Genomic DNA, 26,962 nt, shown 5'->3' on the forward strand with positions numbered 1-26,962 from the left:
TTTCAAAGATCCTGAAAGGAGAGCAAAAGCACAGCAATTAAATATATTACAATATACAAATATACTCTTAAAACTATATATATAATACTTCCAGAGAAGAGTATGCTCCATAGGATACTAAAGAAAAATAATCTCATTTTTCTCTCAAGTAAAACCATCTATTTCCCTGGAATTTAGTCTGCAAGAAGGTATTCTCTCATTTTGCTCTTGGATTCCCTCCCCTGTTTGATTAATTCAATTCAGTTCTTCAAGGCCAAACCCAACCTCTTTCATGAAGCCATTCATGAGTGTGAAGGTGGTTCAAGAGAGACTGAGGACCAGGTTCAAATCCTGGCTGCGTCACTTAGTGTCTCTGTGACCTTGGTCAAGTCACAACTCTGAGCTTCAGTTTCCTCATCTGTATAATAAGGACCTCTAAAGACCCTTTCAGTTCTATATCTATGATTCTATGAGTCAATACTTCTATTTCAATCCTCACTGACATCTCCTTTTCTGGATTCTTTTGTTAATTACAGTTTGTGGCACTTGATTGAATATTCAATAATTTCTTTTTCCCCCTCCAACAACCAACAAGCCTAGATAAGCTGTGATCAGCCCCCTTGAAGAGAATACATGTACTGAGGAGATGCTGGGTCCATTGAACCATACATAAATTTTGAGTAACACAAACTTATAAAACTAAGATATTCAGTAAGAAATTTGAAACCTTTGTGCAAAATGAACTCAGTAGCTCCCTTGAATTCAATTATAATTTCTATACTGATAATTCTCAAATCTTCTTATCTAGCACTAACCACTCTCCAAACCTCTAATGTGACATCTTTAACTGCTTATTTGGACATCTTGAACTGGATTCCCACAGATATATTCAACTCAAGGTCACCAAAACTGAACTCATTATCTTTCCCAAAAATCCTCTCCCTTCCTAACTACCCTGTTACTATAGAGAGTGTCACCATTCTCCCAGTCACCTCAGCTCACAAACTAGTATCAGCATCAACCCTTGACTACCCCTCACCCAAATATAAACATCTGCCATGTCTTTTCCATTTTACTTTTGTAACATCTCTAGAATATGCCCCCTTTTTCTCTTCTGATAATACCGATACCCTGGTACAGGCCCTTATTACCATAATCAGTCTAAATAAGTCTGCTGGTTGGTCTTCTTGCCTCAAGTGTCCCCCTACTACAATCTATCCTCCACTCAACTGTTGAATTGATTTTCCTAAATCAAAGGTGTGACTATATTACCATCACCCCTCCTTCCACTCAAACTCCAGTGGGCTCCTATCACCTCCAGGATCAAATTTAAGATCCTCTTTTAGTGTTCAAATACTTTCATAATTTGGCCCCTCCTGCCTTTCCAGTTTTCTCATACCTTATTCACTCCCAATGATTCCATGACTCACTCACACTGGCCTCATTACTATTTTGCACACAGGGTGCTCCATCTCCTGACTGTATTTTCACTGGCTGTCCATTATGCCTGGAATTCTCTCCCTCATCTCTGTCTCATCCCTTTCTCAGCTTCCTCCAAGCCCCAGGTGAAATTTTACCTTCTGTAAGTCCTTCCCAATCCCCCATAATGGTTGTGGCTTCCCTCTTTTAACTGACTCCAATTTATCTTGTGTATATCCTAGGGAATCACAGAAATGCTGAATGAAGCCAGAGGGTAATCAGCTATCACACTTTTCCCAGAAGTTACTGTAGTATGGATTTAATTACTGTTCCTAGAACAACAAGCAGGAAGAGGACAGGGGAAATAGGCATAGAAAGACATTTAGCAAGATGTCTGATGTACATGAATGCTGATCTGCATCTTCTAGTTTCCCTGGCTCCCTTCTAATTCTCAGCTGAAGTCTCTCTTTCCACAAGAAGCTCTTTCTCTGTCCTCCTTAATCGTAGGGAGTCCTCAATCTTAGAGCTCATCCCCAGTTTATCTTGCAAATTTTCTATTTATATAGCTGCTTGCATCTTGTCTCCCTCCCTTAGACTGTGAGCTCTCTGAGAACAGGGACTATTTTTTGCCTTTCTATGTGTCCTCAGCACTAATTGTGGTTTCTGGCATACAGGAGTCACCTCACAAATTCTAGTTAACTAACTCATCAACTCATCCAGGACTGTCTATGTATATCAGATTCATTCACTCAACAATCGGGACAAATTGGGTCCTGAGCAGAGTTCTACATGGGGAGAAGGAAGCAGCAGTTGGTCAGATGGCAATGTACCCAGGATGGATGGATGGATGGAAGCTCCATAAATACCTACTGACTAAATGATCACACAGTGCTCAAGGCACTAACTCAGCCTATTATATACTTTATTTGTCATCTCAAATCTTCCTCTCAACCTCCAAGAGGGTATAAGCAACATGTTCTTCCAAGTGTGAAGGAGATGACACATTCTCCCAGATTTGTTCCCCAAAGCAAATATCTCCTTGGCCACCCTGATGTACTTTCTTACAAGCATCAAATGCAATAGAGGCAAGCTGAATTTGAAGGTGATGGAGTGTAAGAAACATGAGAAGAAGCTGGTAGACTTCAGCTATGACCTTTGCTGGGGATAGAGGTAATAATACCTTTCTTAAGTAAAGCCCAATACTTCAATTCATATTTGCAAACCAAGAAATTGAAAGGTACTTAATTCACTGTACAGCAAAATCAAACAGCTCACCTGTCTCCTGTCCTGGCAGACAATCACTACACTGTCTCCACTCCATGCTTTGCCCAGGTTACACTTTATTTTCCATCCATTCATGTGTTTTTCCTACTTCTTTGAACTCTTCATATATACTTGTTATGTGCCCCCTCCACTGCCTTCTGATCCCATGCCTAAACGTATTCCTTCATCACCTCCTCCTCTCAAGACCTTCTGTTTCCTTCAAAACTCAAGAGCTCAACTTTTTTTATGATGCCCTTTTTGATTCCCACAGTTATAACGCTTTTTCCCACTCCAAATTACTTTGTATTTATGTGTATAGCCACAAAAAATATGTGTATTTGTGTGAGTATATGCACACACATTTATATATGTATAAACATACTTTGTCTCCTCTCAAAAGAACATGCTTTTTGAGGGTAGGGATTATTGCATTTTTTTGACTTTGTATTTCCATAACCTACAACAGTGCTTGGCACACAGTAGGAGCTTGTTAAATGCTTATTTAATTGATTTTATAACTCTCTGATAGAATCATCATGTATTATATTGAGCCAGATTGTCATCACTTCTCCCCACTAGACTGTAGGTACCTTGAGAAAAAGCACATCTAATTTCATCTCCCCTCAGATCCCTTCTCTTCCTTTCACTTCCTTTATTTCATGTCATCCCTCCTTATCTCCCCTAGTGCCTAGCACAGTGTCCAGTACAGCTAAGTGCTTAATAAATGCTCATGTGTGAATAAAAATATTCACTTTGTAATAGAATTCCTTCAAATAACAAACTTACCCAAGTGCATTTAGACTAGGGTTTCCTTTACAAAATTTTTTCTTTTGTATTCAGGATCTCGGGAACATATCTTTTACAGAAAGCGTGGTATTACTGAGTGCTGAGGGACAGCCAGTACCTGAGAGGCAGCTGCTACACAGAACGATCCTATCTTCAGGCAAGGAAAGTGAACTGCTCTTTGCTTCCCCCCTCTAAATCTTCCCCCCAATAAACCTTTCTGCAGTGGATGAGTCAGCCCCATTTCATTTTATCAGCATGATGCTAGTGGCCTGATAAAACTCTCCTGAAGGACAAGCTAATCTAAGATAAAATACTAACTCAGAATCCAACTTGGCATTTAAAGCCCTTGATGATCTCTCTCCAGCCCTACATTTCAAGGCGTATTGCACATTCCTCCCCTTCACATGGTCTGTTTTCTGGTCAAACTAAACTACATGTCACTTCCTAAACTTAATCCATCACCTGCAGTCTCTATGTCTTTGCTGAGGCTCATGTCTACATGCCCCTATATTTGGGATGCATTTCCTTCTTCCTTAGAATTCTAAGCTTCTATCAGGTTCTGCTCAGATAGCTTCTCCTACAGGAAACTTTCTTGACACCTTCCCTCTCCCTTAGTTAGTAAAGCTCTCTCCCCTCCATTTCAAACTATTGTGTAATAACAACAAGGAGTGTCTAGATGGCATAATACTGGTCCTGTAGTCATGAAGACCTAAGTTCAAATCCCACCTCAGACATTTACTAGCTATGCAACCCTGGAAAAGTCGCTTAACCTCTGTCTGCCTCGATTTTTTAATCTGTCAAATGGGGGAGAATAGGGTTGCTATGAGGATTGAATGAGTTAAAATATGTAACACGCAAAAAAAAGTTTTTAAAGTGTTACATACAACAATTATTGGCATTTGCACAATACTTTACATCCATTTTTCACCTGATCTTCCCAATAACCATGTCAGATTGGTGCTATTATTATCATCCCCATTTTATAGATAAGGAAACTAAAATTCATAGAATTTAAGTGACTTGTCCAGTCTATTTACATGCTATATCACTCTAAGCTCCTTAAAAGACTACAGTGCATTATCAGACAAAGACAACTTGATGTGGGTACCAGCTGAAAAGGACCTTTCAACACATGCCATGCTTACATAGTTCTAGGGTGTATCTTTGCTATTGTAAAGAAAAGAAGCCAGCATTTGCACAACAACTGATCCATGTATGTCAACAAGAAGTAAACACCCCTTCTGTTCTCATCGGATCTTAATCTAGGAACTCCAACTAATATTAAGCCTCATAGACTACTCAAAAAACCCTTCCTTGGATTGCCTCTCAAACTGTGCTTTTCAGAGGCATATTTGTAATATTTGTGCATGTATGCATGTGGATAGATGGATACAAATATCCAAAACAATGTAGGAAACTTAATGATGAAACAACTATGGGGCAAAAAGGCAGTCTATACAACCTTTCCAATTCACTGCTAAGCATCTCTGTGATTTGCTACCATTAAAAGTCACATCTGTAAGGCATATACAGTCGTGTGACTGAAATCATTGTTTCAGGTGTCTTAAATATCAAATGCCTATCTGACATGAAGAAATTCATCTGCACTCAAAAGAAGTCAGGCAAAAAGAAAGGTAAATATTGCAATGGCTGGTGAACACACAGTAATACACCAAATGCAACATCAGTGTGTCTTTTATTTCATTATGACGACAGCAATTCCTGTAGGAATTCCTTTAAGGCCTCTTAATTAAAAGAGTGAATAAATCAGGAAAATTGTTGGGTTATCTTGTTCTGGTAAATTTTTGTGCATATAAATATGCATATGTATATCTATATGTAGATAGATTTGTACACATAATAGGCATATATACATATATAAACATATACATACATACATATATACACCCACTATATATTAATATATACCTACACATATATAGGGTAGAGGGGAGAACACAAAAGGTGAAATAACAAGAAGGTTAAGGAGAGTCTCATTATCTAATAGAGGTTGACAAACTCCTTCCTTGCCCTCGGGGGCTAAAAACCTACCTCACTGCTTGTTTTTAATAAGGCCCACATACAAAAATAATAGTTTCATTCTTAGCTTGCGTATATGTATATATCCACACATAGCAACAGCAGCAGCTGAAAAGATCTTGGTATCTGTCTCCAAATTATTTTTTTTAATATTTGAAAAACTCTGACTTTTTTCTGCAAGATATAAAAAGAAAAATAAAAGGGGCTTGCAATTATCTGAAGCATAATGACCTGGGACAAAACACCTCCATTTTCTTGGCTTCCGTTTCTTCTGCTATCCAAATTGGGGACTGAAGTAGATGACCTCAGAGATCTCTTCCAGCTCTAAGTCTAGGAACTGATAAACTATGTTCTGATATCCTATGAATAATGACAAAATATATGTCTGATATATCAAATTTGAAGTCAGAAAGATCTGGGTTTAAAACCTACTTGACGCTATCTATGCAACCCTGGGCAAGTCATCTAATCTCTCTAAGCCTCAGTTTCTTTATCTGCAAAATAGGAATGGCGATAGCAGTTATCTCACAGGGTTGTTATGAGGTTCAAATGAGACATCGCACCTAAAACACCTTGAAAGCCTATATACATGTCAATTATTAAATGTAAATTTTTGAAAAGGAAGGTTTTTAAAGGCAAAAGGCCTTTTCATTTCATGAAAAAGGTTGAAAAAGATAAGTCAAAGGTCTAGCATCTAATACAGAGCCTCATTCCCAATAGATACTCACTATCCATATTTGCAGATTTGAGTGAATTTCCTCCAATACTTTCCAGAAATTGATCAGGCTTAAAAATGGCTAACCTAGACCTGCAATTGACCATAGTATCTGAATGAAGCATGGATGAGCAAAAAACAATAAAAAAAAGTTGACTGATTTCCTAAAGTAGACGTAATGAGTCACTGACACACCAGCCAATCCCGAAGCAAATTTAATTGCTTTTCTCCCTTGTGGCTCTTTTTTTTTTCCTTTTTTGGTTCTTCCCCCTTGTATGGTTATATCAGAAATCAGAGGTTGATGCCAGTAAGTCCAGAACCAGACTAATTCCTTATTACAAAGTCACAAGGTATTCTACTAAGTCATGGGAAGGTGGAGATTAGCTGGAGGCAGTATAGTATAGTGGAAAGAGAGTCAGCCTTGAAGAGAGGAAGACCTGGGCTCAAGCCCAGCCTCTGACACATACTACCTGGGATACCATGAGTAGATCTCTTGCCCTCTCAGTCCTCAGGTAACTCTCTACAACCAAGTTATAGATAAGTTGCTAAAGCGCATGGGTAGAGAGAGTTCTCTCACAAAGAAGTTTGTCTGGCCAGTGAAAGCACAGATCCAGTCAATCAAAAAAGCATTTTAAGTGCTTACTTTGAAGCAGTTTAAACCAAAAAGAACAGTACTGCATGGAAGTCAATGTGGCAGAGAGGAAAGGCCACTGGATTGGGAACCAAAAACACTGGATTCAAATTTCAGCTTGGACACTCTCTATGGGCAAGCACCTTGCCCTTTCTTGGACTTAGTTTCCTCATCTGCAAAATGAGAAAGATGCACAAGAAGGCCTTTGAGGTTCCTTCCCACTCTATCTATGATCCTATCAGGTAAGAGTTAGAATTCATAGGTCATCTCTGTAGTCCATTTTGATGCTAGGATCTACAATTTCATGACTCCATTTGAAGGCATCCGTCTACTTTGGCCATTCTTTTAAATGCCTCAGCTGATTCTCTAAGAATATATCATTTTTCCCACTTCAGATGTCAGTACAAAGACACCAGACAGTGACTTTGCAATCTTGGAATTACACGGACTTACTGCTTAAAGGGAGGTGTGGTAGCTAGAGTTCTGGACTTGGACTTGAGACCTGAGTTCAAATACTTCCTTGACTACCTGCTAGCCAAGTGATCCTGATCAGGTCACTAAATTTCTCTGGGTCTTTATTTTTTCATCGGTAAAATGCAGGAGGTTGTGTGAAATAACCACAACAATCCCCTTCCAACTCTAAATCTAAGATACTATAATCTTTTAAAGCACTTGGAATCCCTCCTGAAGAGTTCTAACTCTGACATGAGTGTAGTACACAAAGATCATACCTTGAGAGATTCTCTACAGTGGTGAAAAAACTGCTTCAATCCTTGATCAGTGATGGCTTGAATGTCATCATGGCAACGATGCAGAGTGAGAGACTGGGGATGATGGCGCCCCAAGGTGACCAGCCAATCGTCATTCAAGGAATAGCAGTCTGAAATGTGGATTCGTTTCCCTGGGAAAAGAAAACCTTTCCTTGGTGCCCCAAATAATCCAAGATATCAGAATCAAATAACAATTCATAGGTCCATCATTGAGCCAAATTGTTCTACTGGTTTGAGAAGTTTGATGCTAGAGTTCATCAGACAAGAAAATAATACATTTCTGACTTTGATAAATGAATTAGCTCTTTTAGGAAATGACTTCTGACATTACATTAATCATAGAAGGAGAGGAACTGGACCTGTGATTTCATTGGTATAGGGAACTCCCAGGCGCAGGCACTCCCTCCACCAGTATAGGTTAACACCTTCTGTGCAAGTTACAGACTTCCCTAGAGCAGTGGTCTCAAACTCAAATAGAAAGAGATAAACAGATTAGAGGCGTGCTTAGAAAACCACCAATTAACTTGATCTGTTTTATTGTATTTTTATTTGTTTTGTTAAATATTTTCCAATTGCAATTTAATTTGGTTCAAGTTTGATAGTCTACTCTAGAGCATTTATCATTAGAGATTAAGTGACTTATCCAAGGTCATACCCACTCTGGGTCAGAGATGGGACATGAACCCAGGTTTTCTTGTCTCTGAGACCAGACTCTCTCTATCCACTAAGACATGCTGCCTCTCAGTTAATTATATAATACTTTTTATTGCTGTTTCTTTATTTATATTCTGCTTCCTCATCTAGAATATAAGCCCCTTGAGATCAGGTACTATGTCTTAAACTTCCAGTCTGGTACAGTAAAGCAATGAATAAATTTTTGATGAAAGGCAACCTGATATAGTGACTTAGATTCTGGTCCTAGGCTCCATACTAACTAGATGTGTATCTTAGGGGAAGTTGCCCCATTCCTCTGCTTCTCAGATTTCTTCATTGCAAAATAAGTGGTTTAGGCTGCATAGATGAACTCTAAAGTCCCTTCCAACTCCCAAGATCTATAATTTGATGACAGTGACAATTAGCGACTGCAGGAATATTATGATGCCACTCCAAAGTCATGAAGATTTCACTCTTTTTATTTGCTTTATCAGCATAAAGTCCATTAGTTTCTTTCACACACTGCAAGCTTTTAATGAAAAACTGTTGTGCTTATTATGATCCAGGTGTGCTGAAGCCAGCTCCACCAGCCCCTTGAGAGCTGATTGTTAAATTTCCAGTGTAAGCATTTACACTTTAGATATCAGCAAAGGCTACAAATCGGGGCTTGATTTATTGTTTGCTTCACTGTTTGGACTCAAGAAAGTGATGGAAAACGCATAAATAATGCAGATTCAACTTAAAAGTGTGTTGTGCATAGATTCTCCCTCCCCCAAGCCAGGTGTTAAATATTTACCGGCATATCACTGATTATAACAGTATTATCATCTGGATAAACATTAGAAATCCTACACAGTGGATAGACTCCTGTACTTGGAGTCAGGAAGCCTACATTCCCATCCTGCCCTTGACATGTAATCACCAGAATTGATACCACAATTCCCTAGGGCAGTGATTGAGGGATCTCATCACAGCATCATAGATTTAAAGCTACACAAGATCTCAGAGACCATCTAGTCCATTTTATAGAGGAGGAAAATGAGACTAGAAATGTCAAGTTATTTGCCTAAGGTAACACAGGCAGTGACAAATCCAATTTCAACTCACCTCCTCTGTTGCCAAAGTCAGAGATTAACCTTTTAAATGGAAGATACCCAAAGGGAACCTAATACCAATGAATGAAAACAGACCAACCACTTGTCAAAGGACCTTTTCCAAAGATTTATTCTTCAGTTGGGGATTGCCAACTCTAAGAATCTATTATTATGTGAGTTTCCATGAATCCACTGAAGCACAAATATGATAGAACACCTAAATGAAACATTACAAAAGCTGTGATTCGGGCATCCTCCTTACCAATCTGATTGTTATAATTAGCACCAATGATGAGCTCAGTTGTCTGACATGAAGGTCATTGATAATTGAGCTTAGCTCTCATTACAGATCCTTTTGCCTTCTGAGAGCAAACTTCCAAAAGCTCTAAATTCATTAAAAAAATATATCTAATCAAGAGAATGTGGCTCATTAATGCCTCTTACCCCCAACCCCCGACCCCAGAGTGAACTTGAGCTTGATGAATTGCCCTGGATGATCTTTTCTGGAGCCATATATCCCAAAAGTATCTTCCAAGGATCTGCTGCAAGAGAGAAAGCTATAAATTATAAAAACGGCAAAATTCAAATTCACCTTCATGGTCACAAAAGCAGACTTGCAGAATTCTAGTCAACCCATAAAAGTTTCTGTTCAAATGACCTCTTCTTGAAATCACTCTACTGAAATAATAACATATGCTTCCCAACCGCAGCCTCTTTACTTAATGTCCAAAGCTTTTCTGAAGTCTAGTTTATCAGAGGCTGTGGGCCACACCGGAGCTACCTACATGCTCATTTTAATATTTACTGCTGCTCAAAAAAGATCTTTGCCCTCCGGGCATTAGAAGGTTCCTTTGGCAAGAACACCATTTATCTGTATTTAAGGAAAATGAAGTAGACAGAGGACCTGATTTAGAGTCAAGAAGACCTAGGTTCAAACGCTGCCTCTCTCTGACACATACTACGAACTCTGTGACTAAGGGCAAGTTTCTTAGACTCTTGCTGCCCACAATCACTGAGACTAAATTACAGACTATTTGCTGACTTCTAGACTCCTGTGCCCTCCTGATACATTCCCTGGCCCATCCCACCTTGCTCTCCATTACTGCCAGTGTGTCCTCTGGGACCCTGGATCTTGCCATCTACCCTGCCTCTGTCCTTCTAAATGCCTTGTCTTCCATTCTCCAAATATGAGCTCCTTGAGAGAAGGGACTGTGTCGATTTTCTATTGTATCATCAATGCTTAAGACAGCGTATTTAAGTGCTAAATAAGAATTTTTTTTATTCATCCATTTTTAATGGAGGAGATATTTGCCACAACTAAAGTTCTCTATACCAATGAAATCACTGATACAACAAAAGGCATTAATGAAGTTTCAAGTACAATATGATTACAATCAAGTAAGACACCCTCCCCTAAAAGACCCCCATCCACCTTCCAGAGAAAAATTCTGTATGAATTACTTAGTCCCCTTTGTTTCAGGCTCTTAAGCTAAACTTACATTTCATTCTTCCACATACCCAGACAATGCTCTACCTCAAGTGCTCAACACCCTCTCTTCTTTGATCTCCTAAAGATTCCCCAAATTGTGCAGCATTAAAATAACCTCTTCATGCTAAATCATTTGGACCTTCCCCACCCAGACCTCTATAAACAATAGCCTTTCCTCTGATCATCTCATCAAGTCTCTAGAACCTTTGAAAGAGCAATCGCACTTAAAAATATAAATAAAAACCCAAAAGCTAAACAAAGCCCCAAAGTATTAACGTGCAGAGGATTTAAAGTCCTGGATAAGTACATCGTGTATGTGTTCCATAGCACATGAGCTCCTAAAGTCCAGGGGGCAGGTCAGAAGTTTGTTCTGTTTTCCACTTAGCTCACTATGGATACACAACAAACAACACACAACTCTCCAGCCTACATGTTTTCCAGGCATGAGAATGCCCTAAGCACTCAGCATTTGCATCCAACTGATCCCCAGGTGTTCTTTGGAGACATAGACTCAACAGTCCAGTAGAACATTTGATCCCTGTCTTCCTTAGAGACTCTGTGAGAAAATCAGCACCTGTTTGCCAAAGCTGGGAAGCCCTGTACTGGTGGTGGTCTCTCCTCACATTTTGTCCTGACTTTGGATGAACATCCAGTGTCATCACTGAGCAAAGTTGACAATTCTGGAAACAATAAGTCAGGAGATTCATCTTCTCAGGTTTTTTTTTAAAAGGTAGGCTGAACGTTCACAACACAGAGACAGCCCTGAAGTTTTCCACATACTTCCTCTATTGACAACCCTATAAAAATATCTATTTGGGTATGTATCCTTCTCATTCACTGTTTTTTTTAAAAAAGAAAACAGACACTATCATTCATCCCTCCCACAGGAAAAGGTATTTCCACTAAGCAAAGAGAAATCCAGAGAAGAAGGGACACAAGGACAGTTCAGGTAACCAGGCAGTGATGGAACTACTCAGAAAAAAAGATAATCTCTATTCCATATCAGCTAGCTGGTAGGCCACGGTTCTTGGTCTTTTTATGTCTGCCAAGGACCCTTCTGACAGTTTTGGCAGACTATAAAACTCTTAACAAAATGATGTTTTTAAATTCATGAGATAAATATATAAAATTACAAAAGAAAACTATGTTGAAACACAGTTATAAAAAATATTTTTAAGTAAGTTCAGGGAACTTAGGTTAAGCTCTCCTAATAGCCCCTTTTCTTAAAAAAAAAAAAAAAAAAAAAAAAAAGTCCTGTGCAGATTTAGAGTCTATGAGGGATCTCAGAAAGCATCCCTCCCTAATTCCCTCATTTTACAGATGAGAGAAACTCAGAAAGGCTGAGTAATTTGCCTTACGGCATAGGCAGCAAACTCAAATAGAAATAGGGACCACTAAACCAAACATGAGGATCCCTGCAGGCTATAACCCAACTTAGAAAGACACACATGTTTATGTATTTTTTTTTTTTTTTTACTAATACATTTACACATTAAAATCAGATAGGAACTACATTTTCTTCTGATTCTCTCAGGATTGTTGCCTGTTGGGCACAGAGGTAGTACAGGGGCAAGATTCAAAGTTATATATTCATTCCTAATTAAGAAAATGAAAAAAACCTTCTCTTCTAAAAAGGTACAAAATAGTGAAAATTGGACCATATCCAAAAGATCTGTTCAGCTCAGATATACACTATGGGACATATCAAAATGTGAGTGGGGAAAGAGAATGCCAGCCGGGCCCCAGGTGTTTTTAGATGACTATGTGTGACTATACACCCAAAAGTCAGGCTATGGAAAAGTGGCTCTGGAGAGCCTCAGAAGAACCTGAGTTCAAATCTCACTTCTGAGGCCTTCTACCTGAGTGACGTTAGGCAAGGCGTTTGAGCTCTCTGGCTCTCAGTTTATTCATCTGTAATACTAGGGTGTTGGTCCCTTCTGGCCCTCTCTATAATAAAATACCAGAGAAGTGACCCTGCAAACTATTTCATAGGAAGATAGGTAATGATTTCTTAAGAAACTAATACTAATTAACTGCTATTAATGAGATGGCTACTTTGAGATCGGCAATTCATTTTACACAAAGAATCTAATTTGATCCCTACAACACACCTGTAAGATAAGGACTACATATATTTTGAAAAGTTAAGGAGTAAATGAAGTCCATTCTACGAGCATGGATTCTGATACATTTTTGGCTTTTTATCCCCCACCACCAAACACAGTGACCAACACACAATAGGAACTTAAATGCTGCTTAATTAATCAATTGATTGCCTTGTCTGCGATCACAAAGCTAATAAATACGTGAGGTGGTATCTCCAGTTTTTGTAACACCAGCACTCTACTTGCTGCCTCTAGAAGGAAATGTTAAATCAATCCTCTATTAAGTCAGAAAAATGAACCATGGGAAAGACTCCAAAAACAAATGGCTCCTTGCCTTGAAACATCATGGTTTTGGTTTTTCAAATCACCTCTAAAGAAAACTGTTTCATGCTTACATAATCATCACAGTTTTACTAGAGGTCTACCCAAACAGCAATTCTCACTACACCCACATGAGAAGGGTGAAAATCAAATTTAAAATTCACGTTTACCCTCCCACCAGTTCTTTTCTCCATTCAAAGTTGTCTCTGAATAACATGAGGTTTGGTCACTGGGCACCAAAGTTTGCGAAGTTTAAAAAATGGAGCTACCATATTAAAATAAAAGAAGGAACCTTTGGTGGGATCATGAAATTTACAGAGACTGCAAGTTAAATGATAAAGCTAAAAGATTATATGATTATAGCCTGAGAGCTGAACTTGTGAAGTCATCTAGTCCACCTTCCTCATTTTTCAGTTGTAGAAACAGAGCCCCCAAAAGAGGTGCAGTGACTTGCCCAGGGTCACATATAATGATAAGAAATTATTGGGGAATTTGAACCCAAATCTTCTGATTTCAAATCCATTGCTCTTGTTCTCCCTACCCCAAGTCTCTACCCACTCCAGTCTATCCTCCACACAGTTGCCAGAGATGTTCTTTAAATACAGCTCTGACCATATTACTCCCCATAATCAGTCAATAACTCCCTATTGATTCTAGGGAAAAAAAATATAATCTGCTCCCTTTAACTTCTAAAGGTTTTCAAAACCTGGCCCCAATCTATCTTTCTAGCCTCTTGTAAAAGCAAGCACCCTGGCACATCCAGCATGGCCGACTATCACAGGTTCTTTGATCTACTTTTCTTAAAGGAAAGGCAACTTTTGAGGGATCAACAATCACTTTAATCAAGCACATGTCTCATTCACTTAGTTCGGGGAAAAAGTCAGCACTCTGAACTTGAGAGAAAATACAGAGAAATCAATATCAACAGACAGGGCTTCTAGTTGCCTGATTGTAAGCAATACATACATCACAGATCAACAAACAGATAACTATCTGACTATACATACATAGTTGTGTGTTTGTCCATTGTTGAAGAAGACCATGCCATCACAGAAATAATGACATGACTTGCGCTTGACTTTATTTTGAGTGAGGGAGGGCTGTGCAGGTCCCCAGCCTCACTTCTCCTCCAGAGCCATCTGAATCCAGTGACCAGATATTCATCAGGATGACTGGAGATGACCCAGGATGAGACAATTGGGGTTAAGTGACTTGCCCAAGGTCACACAGCTACTGAGTATCAAGTATCTGAGGTGAGATTTGAACTCAGGTGCTCCTGACTCCTGCACTGGTACTCAATCCACTGCACCACCTAGCTGCCCTACATACACAGTTACCAGAGAGAGAAGCACCAACATCTGGGTTTTCAAAGCCAGGGGGGTTCCTTAATGGCTACCCAGAGTCTCATCTGGCACACCAACCTTTTTTCCAAAAAATAGAAGCAAAACAAAACCTCACCTTAGAGTCTTTATACACTTTTCAGAGTCAGAGGGCATCACAACCCTTGAGAACCAGTGTCTTAGAAATTACCAAAAGGTGTGGCCCTCCCCTAATCAACCTTTCCTTAATGGACAGGCCTATGAATGGGTGGGAAAGATCTTTAACTCTCTCATTAGCATTACACCTCTGCACTCTATGTATCAGCCAAACTAGCCTGGTCTCTCTGCCTCAAATGGGAGACTCCATCTCCTGTCTCCATCCCTCCATGCCCTGAATATACTCCCTCTTCACCTCTACCTCACTGCATCCCTCTTTTCCTTCAAGACTGGGCTCAAGCACCATCTTCTACATGAAGATTCCTGATCCTCTCAAATGCTAGAGCTGTGTCTCCTAAACTACATCATATTTGTCTATTTTGTTCATTTGTATTTATTCTCTTTTTATTTATTCTGTATACACTTACAAGTGTACTTGTTATTTTCCCCCATTAGGATGTAGGATCCTCATGAGTAGGAATTGTTTCATTCATCATATTTGCATTCCTAATACCTAGCACATGGTCTGGTATACAGTAGACACTTAATAAGTTCTTCCTGATTGCACCTTAGCTAACCTCAATGAAAAAAGGATCTTGCAGTCAGCCAAAATCTAGAAGTCAAGAGATTCCCCTCCAGGTTCTGGTTTCTGTTCTTCTTCTTACTATCTATGGGACTATGGGTAAGTCCCTTAGTTTTTCTTGGGCTCTCCTTTCACATCTGTAAAACAAAAGAACTGAACCCTGGTCGAGTGGCTCAGTCTCTCTCAGCCTCTGTTTCTTCATCTATAAAACAAATAAGTTGGCCTCCAAGATCCCTCCCAGGTCTAAATTTATGATCCTCCCAGAGCTGACAGCCTCTGATCTGTGTCTGATTCACAAGAGGTGAATTCCAGAGAAACCAGCCCAGAGCTATAGGCGGTAACAGCTGTACAACGTAAGGATCCGGAAAGCTACCCTTCTTCCTCCCAACTCACAGAGCACCTGACTGTGTCCCCATATCAGCAGCCAGAAACTCTGTTTGCAATGTCCCAATTCTAGCATAAGAGCTGTTTGCTTAACTCCTTCACTGTCCTGTGCTCTTATGTAACTTATTTTCAAATAATCCCTGTCCCTGCCTACTAAGCAAATGAAGGAGTGAACGCTGATGACCCACAGACCAGGAAGAAAAATCTCCTATGCTGACTAGAGGATGGGCAAACTACTGGGGTCTCAAGTTAGGAATCTTTTTTTTTTCATTTGCCTTAACAAATGAGCACAGGAACAGGGCTGAACAGCTAAAGGAAAAGCATAGTTACACCAGTCATTAAATATTTTCTAAACAGTGCCCTTCAACTGGAAAGACAGGTCCTCAAACAAGCCCCGACCACTTTGCTGACATGACGCATGAAGGGGCAAGAGTCTAGAATAACACATCTTTGTTCCTGCCTCATGAGGAAAACAGGATGAAGATTGGGATATTATTTCTGCAGCGTCCATGCCAGCCTGTTTTCTGTCCCCAGCAGCATTGAGAAAAATCATTGTGTCTGTGCTGGGGGTGAGGGAGAGATTCTTTCGCTAAGGAGCTTTCTCCCTCAGTTCCCTTCCTCAGAAAGGTTGTATTTCTAGTCGGGGTTTTTACCAGATGGGTCACATGTGAACTTTGGCAGCCACTACTCTGTCCCCTCCCACTAAGCCTAGTCACCTGAGATACGAGGAATTAGTTCAATAAATGAAATGAACATATGTAAACTGGACAACTGTTGACTCCAGACATTCAGGGATATCATTCACCTTTTGTTTTAAGCTGAGGCCCATTTAAACATCCGCCACACTTGGGCAGAGTTCCAAGATTTTGCCCAAATGTCACTAAACCAACATATCTATCGGTATTGTTTTTCCTGTAGCTACTACCTAAACAATGACAGTTAGAGGGGAAGAATCTGCCTCTCTTCATCACCGGCCTTATCTGAGTGACTCTGAGCTCTTTCTGCTGACCTCACCATTCAAGAAGAGCAAGCCTTTAAGAGTCTCTCACGACTGGCTCCAACCTACGTTGCCAGTCTTCTCGTATAATTACTTCCCTTCACTCATCTATGGTCAAGTCAAATCGACCTTCCTCTTGTTCCTTAGCCATGACACTCCATCTCTCCATGCCTTTGTACAGGCTGTCCTCCATTCCCAGAGGGCACTCTCTGCTCACCACTGCCTTAATTTCCTTCAATAACGAGCTCAGACATCACCTCCTACTTGAGACTTTTCCTGATTTTCCCCAAACTGTATGCCTCCTTCCCTAAAGATATTTTGTATTTATTTTGGCTATGGGGTGTACATGCTTTTGGGGTGTACATGCTTTTAGTGTGTACATGTCTCCCCCTTTCATGCACCCCCCCAAAGAGATTAAGTTCTTTGAGGGAAGGGACTCAAGACAAAAAAAGACCATCTCTGTCACCTAATAAATACATAATGATTCACTGATTGACTTAACAAGGAGAGAGTAGTGCCTGATCAAAAAACTGGAACCAAGAACCTCCCAGATGTTTTTAACTTAGTTTGCTCTTTCTATGGCATGGAGGCATTTCTCTCCTTCAGCTACCTCAGCTGCAAAAATTCTCCCACCTCAGAGGGCCTTGGCCTCTATATCATTCAGATGCACAAAGTAATGTTTATAAAGTGCTTGAGACAGAAAGTACTTTTACCTCAAAGGCGATAAGAACTGTTATTTATGACAAATAACCACTGTGATTAGTGTGAATGAATTTAGTAGTCAGGGAATTAGGTCATGACTAAAGGACCTAACTATATAGGCACACATTTGTAATAGCAGGAAAGAAAACATTGGGCAGACTCAGATATGTATCTGAGACTTTATATCACAACTATCACTAGCTACTTATGGGGCAAGCAGTAGTTAAGGCACCCTCCAATCAACTTCTAGATACACTGTGCTCAAGTCAAACTGATCTATTTCCCCTCTATACAGGATGTTCTATCTCTCATATCCATGCTGTTTACACAGGACATCTCCCAAGTTTGGAATGCTCTCTCTTTTCTCCTCCCTGTCTTGGAATCCCTAGAGTCTTTATCTTCAATGCTCAGCTTACAAGCCACTTCCTCCAACAGATCTGATTTCCCTCTTATTATTGTTTTCTCATTTCAAAACTATTTTGCATATTTTTATTTACTTTTCTAGGCACCAACTTTCTTCCCTCTACCCCTTGACCTAGAATATTCCTTTCTTGATGGTAGAGACTTTTTATACCCCCAGCAACAGTTCCTGGAATATAATAGGCCTTTAATAAATACTTGTTGAATTTAATTGGATAATGGCCCAAAGATAAATTATTCCTAATCTCTCTGAGCCTCAGTTTCCTCACATGTAAAATGAGAAGGCTGGATTGGATTATTGCTAAGGCCCTTTTTAGATCTAAAACTTTTATGCTTCTGTGATCTTGATTTTAGAAAAATGTTTCATAGTCTAATGTTTGAGAACAGCATGATAGACAGTGGGCAACACTGTTCTGTGATTCTGAATCTGTTTAAACAACAGTTCTCAAGAGTAATTACTTATCTTAAAACTATCTATATTCATATATTCTTTTAAAATTCTCTAAAGTACTACTGATTAGACAAATGCAAAGTCAAACAACTATACCATCTCCACCAATCAGATTGGCTAACATAACAGAAAAAGAAAAATGACAAATGCTGGTGAGGATGTGGAAAAACTGGGACACTCAGGCACTGTTGCTGGAACTATTCATTAGTCCAACCATTCTGAAGAACAATTTGAAACTACACTCAAAGGGCTATAAACATGTGCATGCCCTTTGACCCAGCAATACCACTGTTAGGTCTATATGCCAAAGAGATCAAAGAAAAGGGAAAAGGACCTATTTGCAAAATATGCGTGTATGCACATGCATGAGTGTATGAGTGTGTGTGTGTTTATGTGTGTGTGTATTTGTGGTGGTAAAGAATTGAAAAGCGAGGGGATGCTATCAACTGAACAAGTTGTGGTATATAAAATTGTGATGGAATACTATTTTGTTATATGAAATGACAAGCAGAATGGTTTCAGAAAAACCTGGGAAGACATATATGAATTTATGCAAAGTAAAACGAGCAGAACCAGAAAAGGATTATACACATTAACAGCAATATTGTAAGGATGATTAACTGTGAAAAACTTAGTTGCTCTGATCTAGATAATAATCTAAGTCAATTTCAAAGGAACCATGATGAAAAAAGCTATCCACCTCCAGAGAGAGAACTGATGAACTCTGGGTGCAGATTAAAGCATACTTTTTTTACTTTCTTTGTGTTTATTGATTTTTTTTGTCTGTGTTTTCTTTTGCAACATGGCTAATAAGGAAATATATTGTACATGACTTCACACGCATAATCATTATCAAATTATTTACCTTCTCAAAGAGGGGGGTGGGGCAAGAAGGAGAAAGAGAATTTGGAACTCCTGATTTTAAAAAACGAGTTCTTGAAAACTTTTCCATGTAACTGAGAAATATTTAATGAAATAAACTTTAAAAATATTTTAAATGAGATTACTATGTGCCAAGCATTGTGCAAGGCACTGATGGCAAAGACAGATGGCAAAAAAAGTAAAACAGTCCCTTGGGCTCAAGAACCATGTAGGTCTACTGGAGTGAGCAATGCAAAGAAGGAAGATCACATAAATAATTAAATATAACAACTATTCTGAACCTCAATTTCTTCATCTGTAATATGAGGATAATAGCAGCACACACCCTCCATGAAGTTGTTATAAGGATGAAATAACACATAAACAGCTTTGCATACCTTAAAGCATATATAAATGCCAGCTATCATTATGATGATGATAATACCTGTTAATACATACCTAATAGGGTAATTTTAAAAAGTCATCTTATATAAAGTATGTACCTTATATACTTTTCAAACTTTAAAATATTCTGCAAACATCAATTATTTATTATTAATAATAATTAGGTAGCTTGAGAAAGTGATGGAAATAATTCTGGATGTGGAGTCAGAAAGACTTGAGTTCAGCTCCTACCTTAGACACTAAATAGCTGGGTGAGCCTGGACAAGTCATTTAACCTCTTCCAGCCTCAGTTTCCTCAGGTGTAAAATAAAGATAATAATACCTCCCTCACAGAGTTGTTGTAGGAATCCAATGAGATGGCATTTTTACAGTTCTTTGCAAACTTTAATGCCCTATATAAATGCAAGCTATTATTAGGCAGTCTGTTATAGTGGACAAAGAGCTGCCCCTCCAAGTCAGAAATGAATCAATAAATGAGTTAGTGAATGAATGAATGAATGAATGAATGAATAAATGAAAAGCACTTATTATCTGCCAAATGCTATGTCAAGTGTTGAGGCTATAAATACAAGACATCCCTTGTCCTCAGGAATTTTACATTCTAACAGAGGAGATAACACACATAGAGAAGAAATGGCCAAGGAACAGATTAATAGTCTGAGAAGAAGCAAGCATGGCGAGTGGAACAATAGGGCAAACTGAAGTCATGCCTTTTCCAGCAGCCACAGTAGTACTGATTTGTTTATAGTTTTCTTAACAAGACATGAAAAGGAGGTAGAGAGGGAAGACCTACGCTGGGCTTCTGAGTGGAGAGGGGCTAGGGTGAAGGGGATGACATGGTTTTAGAGAGTGTAAAACTGAAAGGGTGAACTCCTTCCAAGCCTGGTCTCCGGTGGTGGGTCTGAAGAGCCAAACAACCGCAGTGGCAGCAGCCATGGCTGGGCAACTGATGGCTAGTAGATCTAGATGCAGATCTCTCTGGCACACACTGGCTTAATGACCTTAGGCAAGAGATTCAAATCCTCAGAGCCCCCAAGCAACTCTCATAACTTACAAAAGAAAAGAAAGTAATAAGCACATAAGAGAACCTAGGGGTTGGAGGGAAGGTGGATGACTGGTTGCAAAGGACGGTCCATGAAACTGAAACTAGAGACTCTATTAATTCAGTAGAATAAGACAGACACAGTCATGAGAGTAGCATGTCTTGGATTATGAAATAGGATGCATATTCTATTCATTGAACAGTAAATCCCTGGCTCAAAGATTGGCCTGTCTTGTTTCACATACAGTTGATCATTCAGAGACCTAGACTTTCACATTTTGGTTTTCTAAGATCAAAAAGCCATAAAATAATCCATTTTCCATAAAAAGTCATTGCCATAATTAAAGACAGAATTATATCAAATGAAGAAACATCATTCAAATTATTCATATCCTGTTTCTATTATAGATACAAATGTAAACTTTAATTCTTCTGCATGTAACACTTTCCTAATCCATCAAAAGAACAATTCATCTAAAATAATTACAGTAACACCAAGAAGTAGTCTAGACTATAATAAAACCTGCCAAAAATATTTCAGGTTAGCAAGCTGATTATCATTGATAATAAAACACCAAACTAACCAAATGCAATCTGACATTGAACGTACCACCTCTTTCCAATGCCAGTTGGACAATTCTCTGAAAGATTCCCCTGTGATACTGAGTATGTGGAAAGGAAACTTACTCCTAACTGGCTGAGAGACTTCTGAGACCATGACACTATGTACAGTTTGCTATTTCTTTATCATAAATACTAAACATTCAAGTTTAAAATTAATTTTATATTTAAAAATACGAATCTACCCACATATACATATAAACACATGTATAACATTAACATTAAAAGTTTCTGCCCTCAAGAACACACATATTTTAAAGCAGATACACACATAACCAAATAAATATATATCTACATATATTCAAAAATATGTACATATGGATGTGTATAAACAAATACTTCAACACTTAAAGGATCTGTGATTTTACTGGTGTAGATACGCCCTCTACTGGTAAGACTACAACCCCTTAGAAGCCTTCAAAGGCTTAGATGGTTTTGAGTTACCTTGACCAAAAACAAACAAACCAAAAAACCCCCACCACTCTCTTGGTCAATATGCTAGCTATGAATCTCTGGAAGGAGATGTAGTTTTCTGATGGACCTTTACCCAAAGACCTTTCAACTTGGTAGAATCTTCTATAAGTTGTGCCTACTTGGTATTCCTTTAAAAAAAAATCTAGTTACTTGCATCCCACAATGAGGTATCAAAGTAGGACATTAATACATGAATCTTTTTTAAAATCCTTAACTAGAATATTTTTGGTATGACAAACTCCTGGTGAGAAAACTAATCTACTAATGCAGATTAGGAATTATTCTCAAACCTAAAAATTTTCCATTATTGCCTAGAACACTGAGGTTAAATGACCTGCCCAAGGTCACATAGTCAACATGGGACAAAGGTGACACTTGAACAATGTTTTTCCAGCTATGAGGTAGGCTTTCTGCCTCTTATGCTTTAATGCCTCATACATCTTTATAAACATAGATATTTAATACATTTTGATTTTAATATGTCAAATGAATGAGTTATTTGGACCTGGGGGGGGTTGTAGTTTTTAATTCAGCTTGAGGCTTAGGATATTCAAACTGGTTTTTCCTTTTGTAATCAAGGAAATCTTTTCACTAAGGAAAACAATAAATGAGAAAAGTTAACCTACAACTTCTAGATTACTTGCTATCCGATCCAGTTATTAGATTGTTTGGATCTCATCAATGGCCTTTCCTCCTCCTGTTTTCCCTTTCATTTTTTTACCATTTCATTGTTTAGGAGAAATTCCTAGCAGGGAAGTCCCTCTGCGAGCTACCCTCTCCAATCCTGGTCCTTCAGCCTTGCCGTTGTCCATTGTAATCCTTATTCCTATTGTTGACTTGAAATTGTCACTATCGATGACCACCATTGTTCATCCCGATTCTTCTCTACTACTTAAACTATAGGAACAACTTCAAATGTTAGCAGACTTGGCTGCCACTTGTGCACCATGACTTTAGGAATACAGAGAAAACTTAATTTTGTAAGGAGAGGTTATGTTACTTGACTCTAGTCTACAACCAGAATGGTTATATAGAACTAGAAAAGGTTATAGAATACCCTGGGCATCAGTATTACTACTAGTAAACAGTTCATCTTACCCTCTATTCTTTTCTTTTAACCAGTGTGAGGTGTCACACTAGCTCTGTATCAGGTACATTCTATGGACCAAGTTTCATCACTATTTGATCAAAACTTGTGGGCTACAAAGAGATTATAAAAATGGGGAAAGGACCCACATGTTCCAAAATATTTACAGCAATTCTTTTTGTGATAGCCAAGAACTGGACACTGAGGGGATGTTCATCGATTGGAGAATGGCTAAACAAATTGTGGTATGTGAAAGTAATGGAATGTTATTGTTTCATAAGACATGGTGAACAGGTGGATTTCAGAAAAACCTGGAAAGACTTATATGAACTGATGCTGAATGAAATGATCAGAACCAGGAGAACACTGTACGCAGTAACAATAACATTGTGCAATGATTAACTTTGATAGACTTAGCTCTTCTCAGCAATGCAAGGATCTAAGACAACTTCAAAAGACTCATGATGGAAAGTGCTGTCCACATCCAGAAAAGAACTATGGAGTCTGAATGTAGATCGAAGCATACTTACTATTCGGTCTCTTGTTTGTTTGTTTTTGTGGAGGGATTTTTGGTTCTTCCTGCTCTACCTTTCTCCCATTGGTTCTAATTCTTCTTTACAACATGACTAACGTGAAAATATATTTCATATGAATATATATGTATAGCTTATATCAGATTGCTGTCTTGGGGAGGAGGGAGGGAAAGGAAGGGAAGAAACTTTAGAACTCAAAAACGTATGGAAGTTAATGTTGAAAACTAAAAATTAATTAAGAAATTTTTAAAAAGTCAGCCAAGCTTTAAAAAAAAACTGGTGGGCTATAGTAATGTGAAGTTACATCTAAACTGCCTTCTCATCCTCCAGCAATGCACAAAGACCTCCAGGGCTTCTCAATGAAACCCTGTTGTGGGATTCATCGACATGGATGGATTTGGAGTCTCTCCCCTCTCTGCTCTCTCTCCTCATTTCTTTCCTCTTTTTCTATCTCTCTCTCTTCCCTTCTCTGTCTCCTCTATTCTCTTTCCTTAAGAGAATACTACACCTACACCCTCTCTCTTCCTTCCATCACCACCAGTCCAGTCTACCACTTTTCCCTCTCTCCTTTCTGTTTCCCCTTCCCTTGCCTTCTCTTCCTCCTCCTCTTTCCCTCCAAACTTGACTACAATAGTAACAACCTGCCCCCCCAAAAGAAAATATAACAAGCTCCTCCAGTAGAATGTAAGCTATTTGAATTATATTATCTTTGGTCTTCACATCTCCCATGCCTGACACATGACAGGTTTAACAAATGCTTGTTGAACTAAACTGATAGCACATCCCTCTCCCTTATGTGAGGAATGGAGAACAGAACACCAAACACCTACATGGATTGGATAAGCCTAATCCAAAAGTTCTGCAACAATGCTTCTATGCCAAAAATGATCACAGATTAGGTATATCCACTCTAGAGAGAACCTAGTAGAAGGAGAATAGACATCCCATAGTCAAAGAAACAACTAGGTGGTATAGTGGATAAAATGCCAGACCTAGAATTAGGAAGATCTGAGTTCAAATCCAGCCTCAGACACTTACTAGCTAGGTGACCTTGGGCAAATCACTTAATCCTCTTTACCTCAATTTCCTCGTCTGTAAAATGAGCTGGAGAAGAAAATGACAAACCAGTCCAGTATTTTTGCCAAGAATGGAGTCATGAAGAGTCAGACACAACTGAAACAACTGAACAAGAGACAAGAACAGACTAAGAGAAATTCTCTAGGCCAGGGGAGAGGAACCTGTGGTCTTAAGGTCACATGTGACCCCTAGGTCCTCCAGTACAGCCCTCAAGGACCTACAGGGCCACATGTGGCAAGGGTACAGGTTCCCAACCTTTGGTACAACCAGCTGTATCATTCATACTCAATAGCCAAACTCAACCTGTAGAGCATTCCCTGAACTCCTACAGTAGGAAAGAACACATGGGTATGAATTCTCAAGAAGTTATAAAGAAATGATACCAGATCCTTTCCTAAAGGTGACTGAAGGTGAAGAGATACAGATGTGTGTGTGTGTGTGTGTGTGTGTGCATGTGCATCTAGGTGGCAATAATAAACATCACGACAGTCATGATCAACAACAACGAGCATTACTATAGTGCTTTAAGTTTTCCAAAGCACTATGATCTCACTTTATCTTTACGCCACCCCTGGAAATAAGTACCATTCTTATGCCACTTTTACAGATGAGGAAACTAAGGCAGGTAGAGGTTAAAGAGTCTTTCCCAGGATCCCACAGCTAGTAAGTAACATGAGGAGAGGAAAACCTGGATTCAAATTCCACCTCAGAAACTTACTAGCTGTAGAACCCTGGGCAAATCTAACCTCTCAACTTCAGTTCCCTCATCTGTAAAATATGGATAATAAGAGCACTTACTTCACAGGGTAGTTGTGAGGTTCAAAGGAAATAATCTATGAATTGTGCAAACCCTCAAGTGCTATATAAATGCTAGTTATTATTAATATTTAAGATGACAACTGGTGCATAAATGGACAATTAGGTGAGATGATGATGACGATGACGATTAATATCAAGGATGGCGAAAAGGTACAGAAATAGAAGATGAGATGTTGAGGTCAACTCTGGCTTCCACATCAAACTGGAGCTAATGCTAATCCAGCCCCACTGCCTGAACTCCTGTGTTAAAGGATCTAAAATACTGACTAATGCACAGGAGAAGTTAAATTACAAGAAAAGAAACACAGGTCTAATTTTATTAACAAGAATACATGAATAGCTTTTTAAGTCACCTTCTTACCTAATCTGGAACATAGACAACAGTCTAACAACTTTTTCTATTAATTTTCTTGAAACACACACACACATACACACACACACACACACACACACACACACAATGCTACAAAGATTATACAAGTCCATCCTTTCCCCAAGCCTAGGTAAGAAGTTCATCTCATTCGTGGCTAGATGAATTACCCTTCAGACCACAAGAGGCTTTAGCTGAGCTCAAAGATGACCTTATTATCTCCTCGTCTGCTTTATAACAACACAACTGCTAAAAGACATTTGCTTTGGACTACAGAGGAGGCACAAGAGGCTGCTGACTCAAAAGAACAATACATTCGGTGTCTAAAACATTTGTACGGCATCATTGAAATACGACTGTCTGCTGCTTGGAGGCCCTCACCTTTGTTAGCACAGGGTGTTAATTATTAGCTCTGGACTTCACCCGTGAGAATGTGACAGAAGCTACAGTCAGCAGAGATCAGCAAAGGAACTCCAGTTTGCTTTGCCAATGTAACCACAGCCTTGAAAATTTTCTTCTTAACAACCCACAATTCTTGTTTCAGTCACAAGAACTGGACGCCCCAACCTCCACTCCAACTGTCAACTGCTCATCGACCACAGCCAATAATAAAGTACTCCTTTTAAAAATGTCACCAAGAGTATAAAATTCACTTTCCAAAAGTTCAATACACATATAATTTTAGAAGGAGACCTTTCAGGAAAAGTAAGGTGCAGCTGGCCAACTTGTGTCTTCCAAGTAATGACTCACAAGTCAAACAAACTAAGGTGATCATTTAAACTAAAACTTATATTTCTGTTACTTACTATGTAGTGGACAGAGTACTGGGCTTGGATTTAGAAAAAAACCTAGAATCAAATCCTACCTCTGATGCTCACTAGCTGCAGGAACATGGGAAAAAATCACTGAACATCTTTAAGCCTCAGTTTCTTTCCCTTTAAAATGGGAATTAAAAAATATCTACCCAAGTATCTCAGAGAGTTGCTATAAGAATCAAATGATAAAATGATAAAAATGTGCATCAAGTCTTATAAAACTTAAGTCTTATAAAGACTTATAAGCTTATAAGCTCAAGTCTTATAAAGCTTAATGGACTTAATGTTGTGTAAAAACTCAGCTATCATGATTCTCAAGATCATACACCTTAGAGATCATCGCATAAAATCTCTTCATTGGACAGATAAAGCACCTGCTTTTCAGAGAGGTCAAGGTCACACAGAGCCAGATGCAGGTCCTGTAGCTCCAAATACAGTTCTTCCCCTACCCCCTCCATCCCAGACCAGTGTGCTTCTCCCCAGTGTATGATTATATAATTATCATTGCTAATAATGATTTGCTATTACATAATCATCTCTACCAATGATGACAAAACTATGGTTTTACAAGGAAATGAAT

General features: G+C 38.9%; 1 protein-coding gene across 4 annotated transcripts in view; it reads right to left on the reverse strand.

The window, feature by feature from the left end:
- LOC140501482 (uncharacterized) overlaps positions 1-26,962 on the reverse strand; it is a 168,610-nt gene that overhangs the window by 92,873 nt on the left and 48,775 nt on the right. For 3 of the 4 annotated variants that reach the window (XM_072605172.1, XM_072605200.1, XM_072605190.1), the window contains exon 7: positions 7,565-7,734. The exons of the other annotated variant lie outside the window; for it this stretch is intronic. In XM_072605172.1, coding sequence (XP_072461273.1) covers positions 7,565-7,734 — 170 coding nt within the window. The remainder of the gene's footprint in view (positions 1-7,564; positions 7,735-26,962) is intronic. 4 annotated transcript variants of the gene reach the window in all.

The sequence above is a fragment of the Notamacropus eugenii genome, chromosome 1 (genome assembly GCF_028372415.1).
Source record: "Notamacropus eugenii isolate mMacEug1 chromosome 1, mMacEug1.pri_v2, whole genome shotgun sequence".
Lineage (NCBI taxonomy): Eukaryota > Metazoa > Chordata > Mammalia > Diprotodontia > Macropodidae > Notamacropus > Notamacropus eugenii.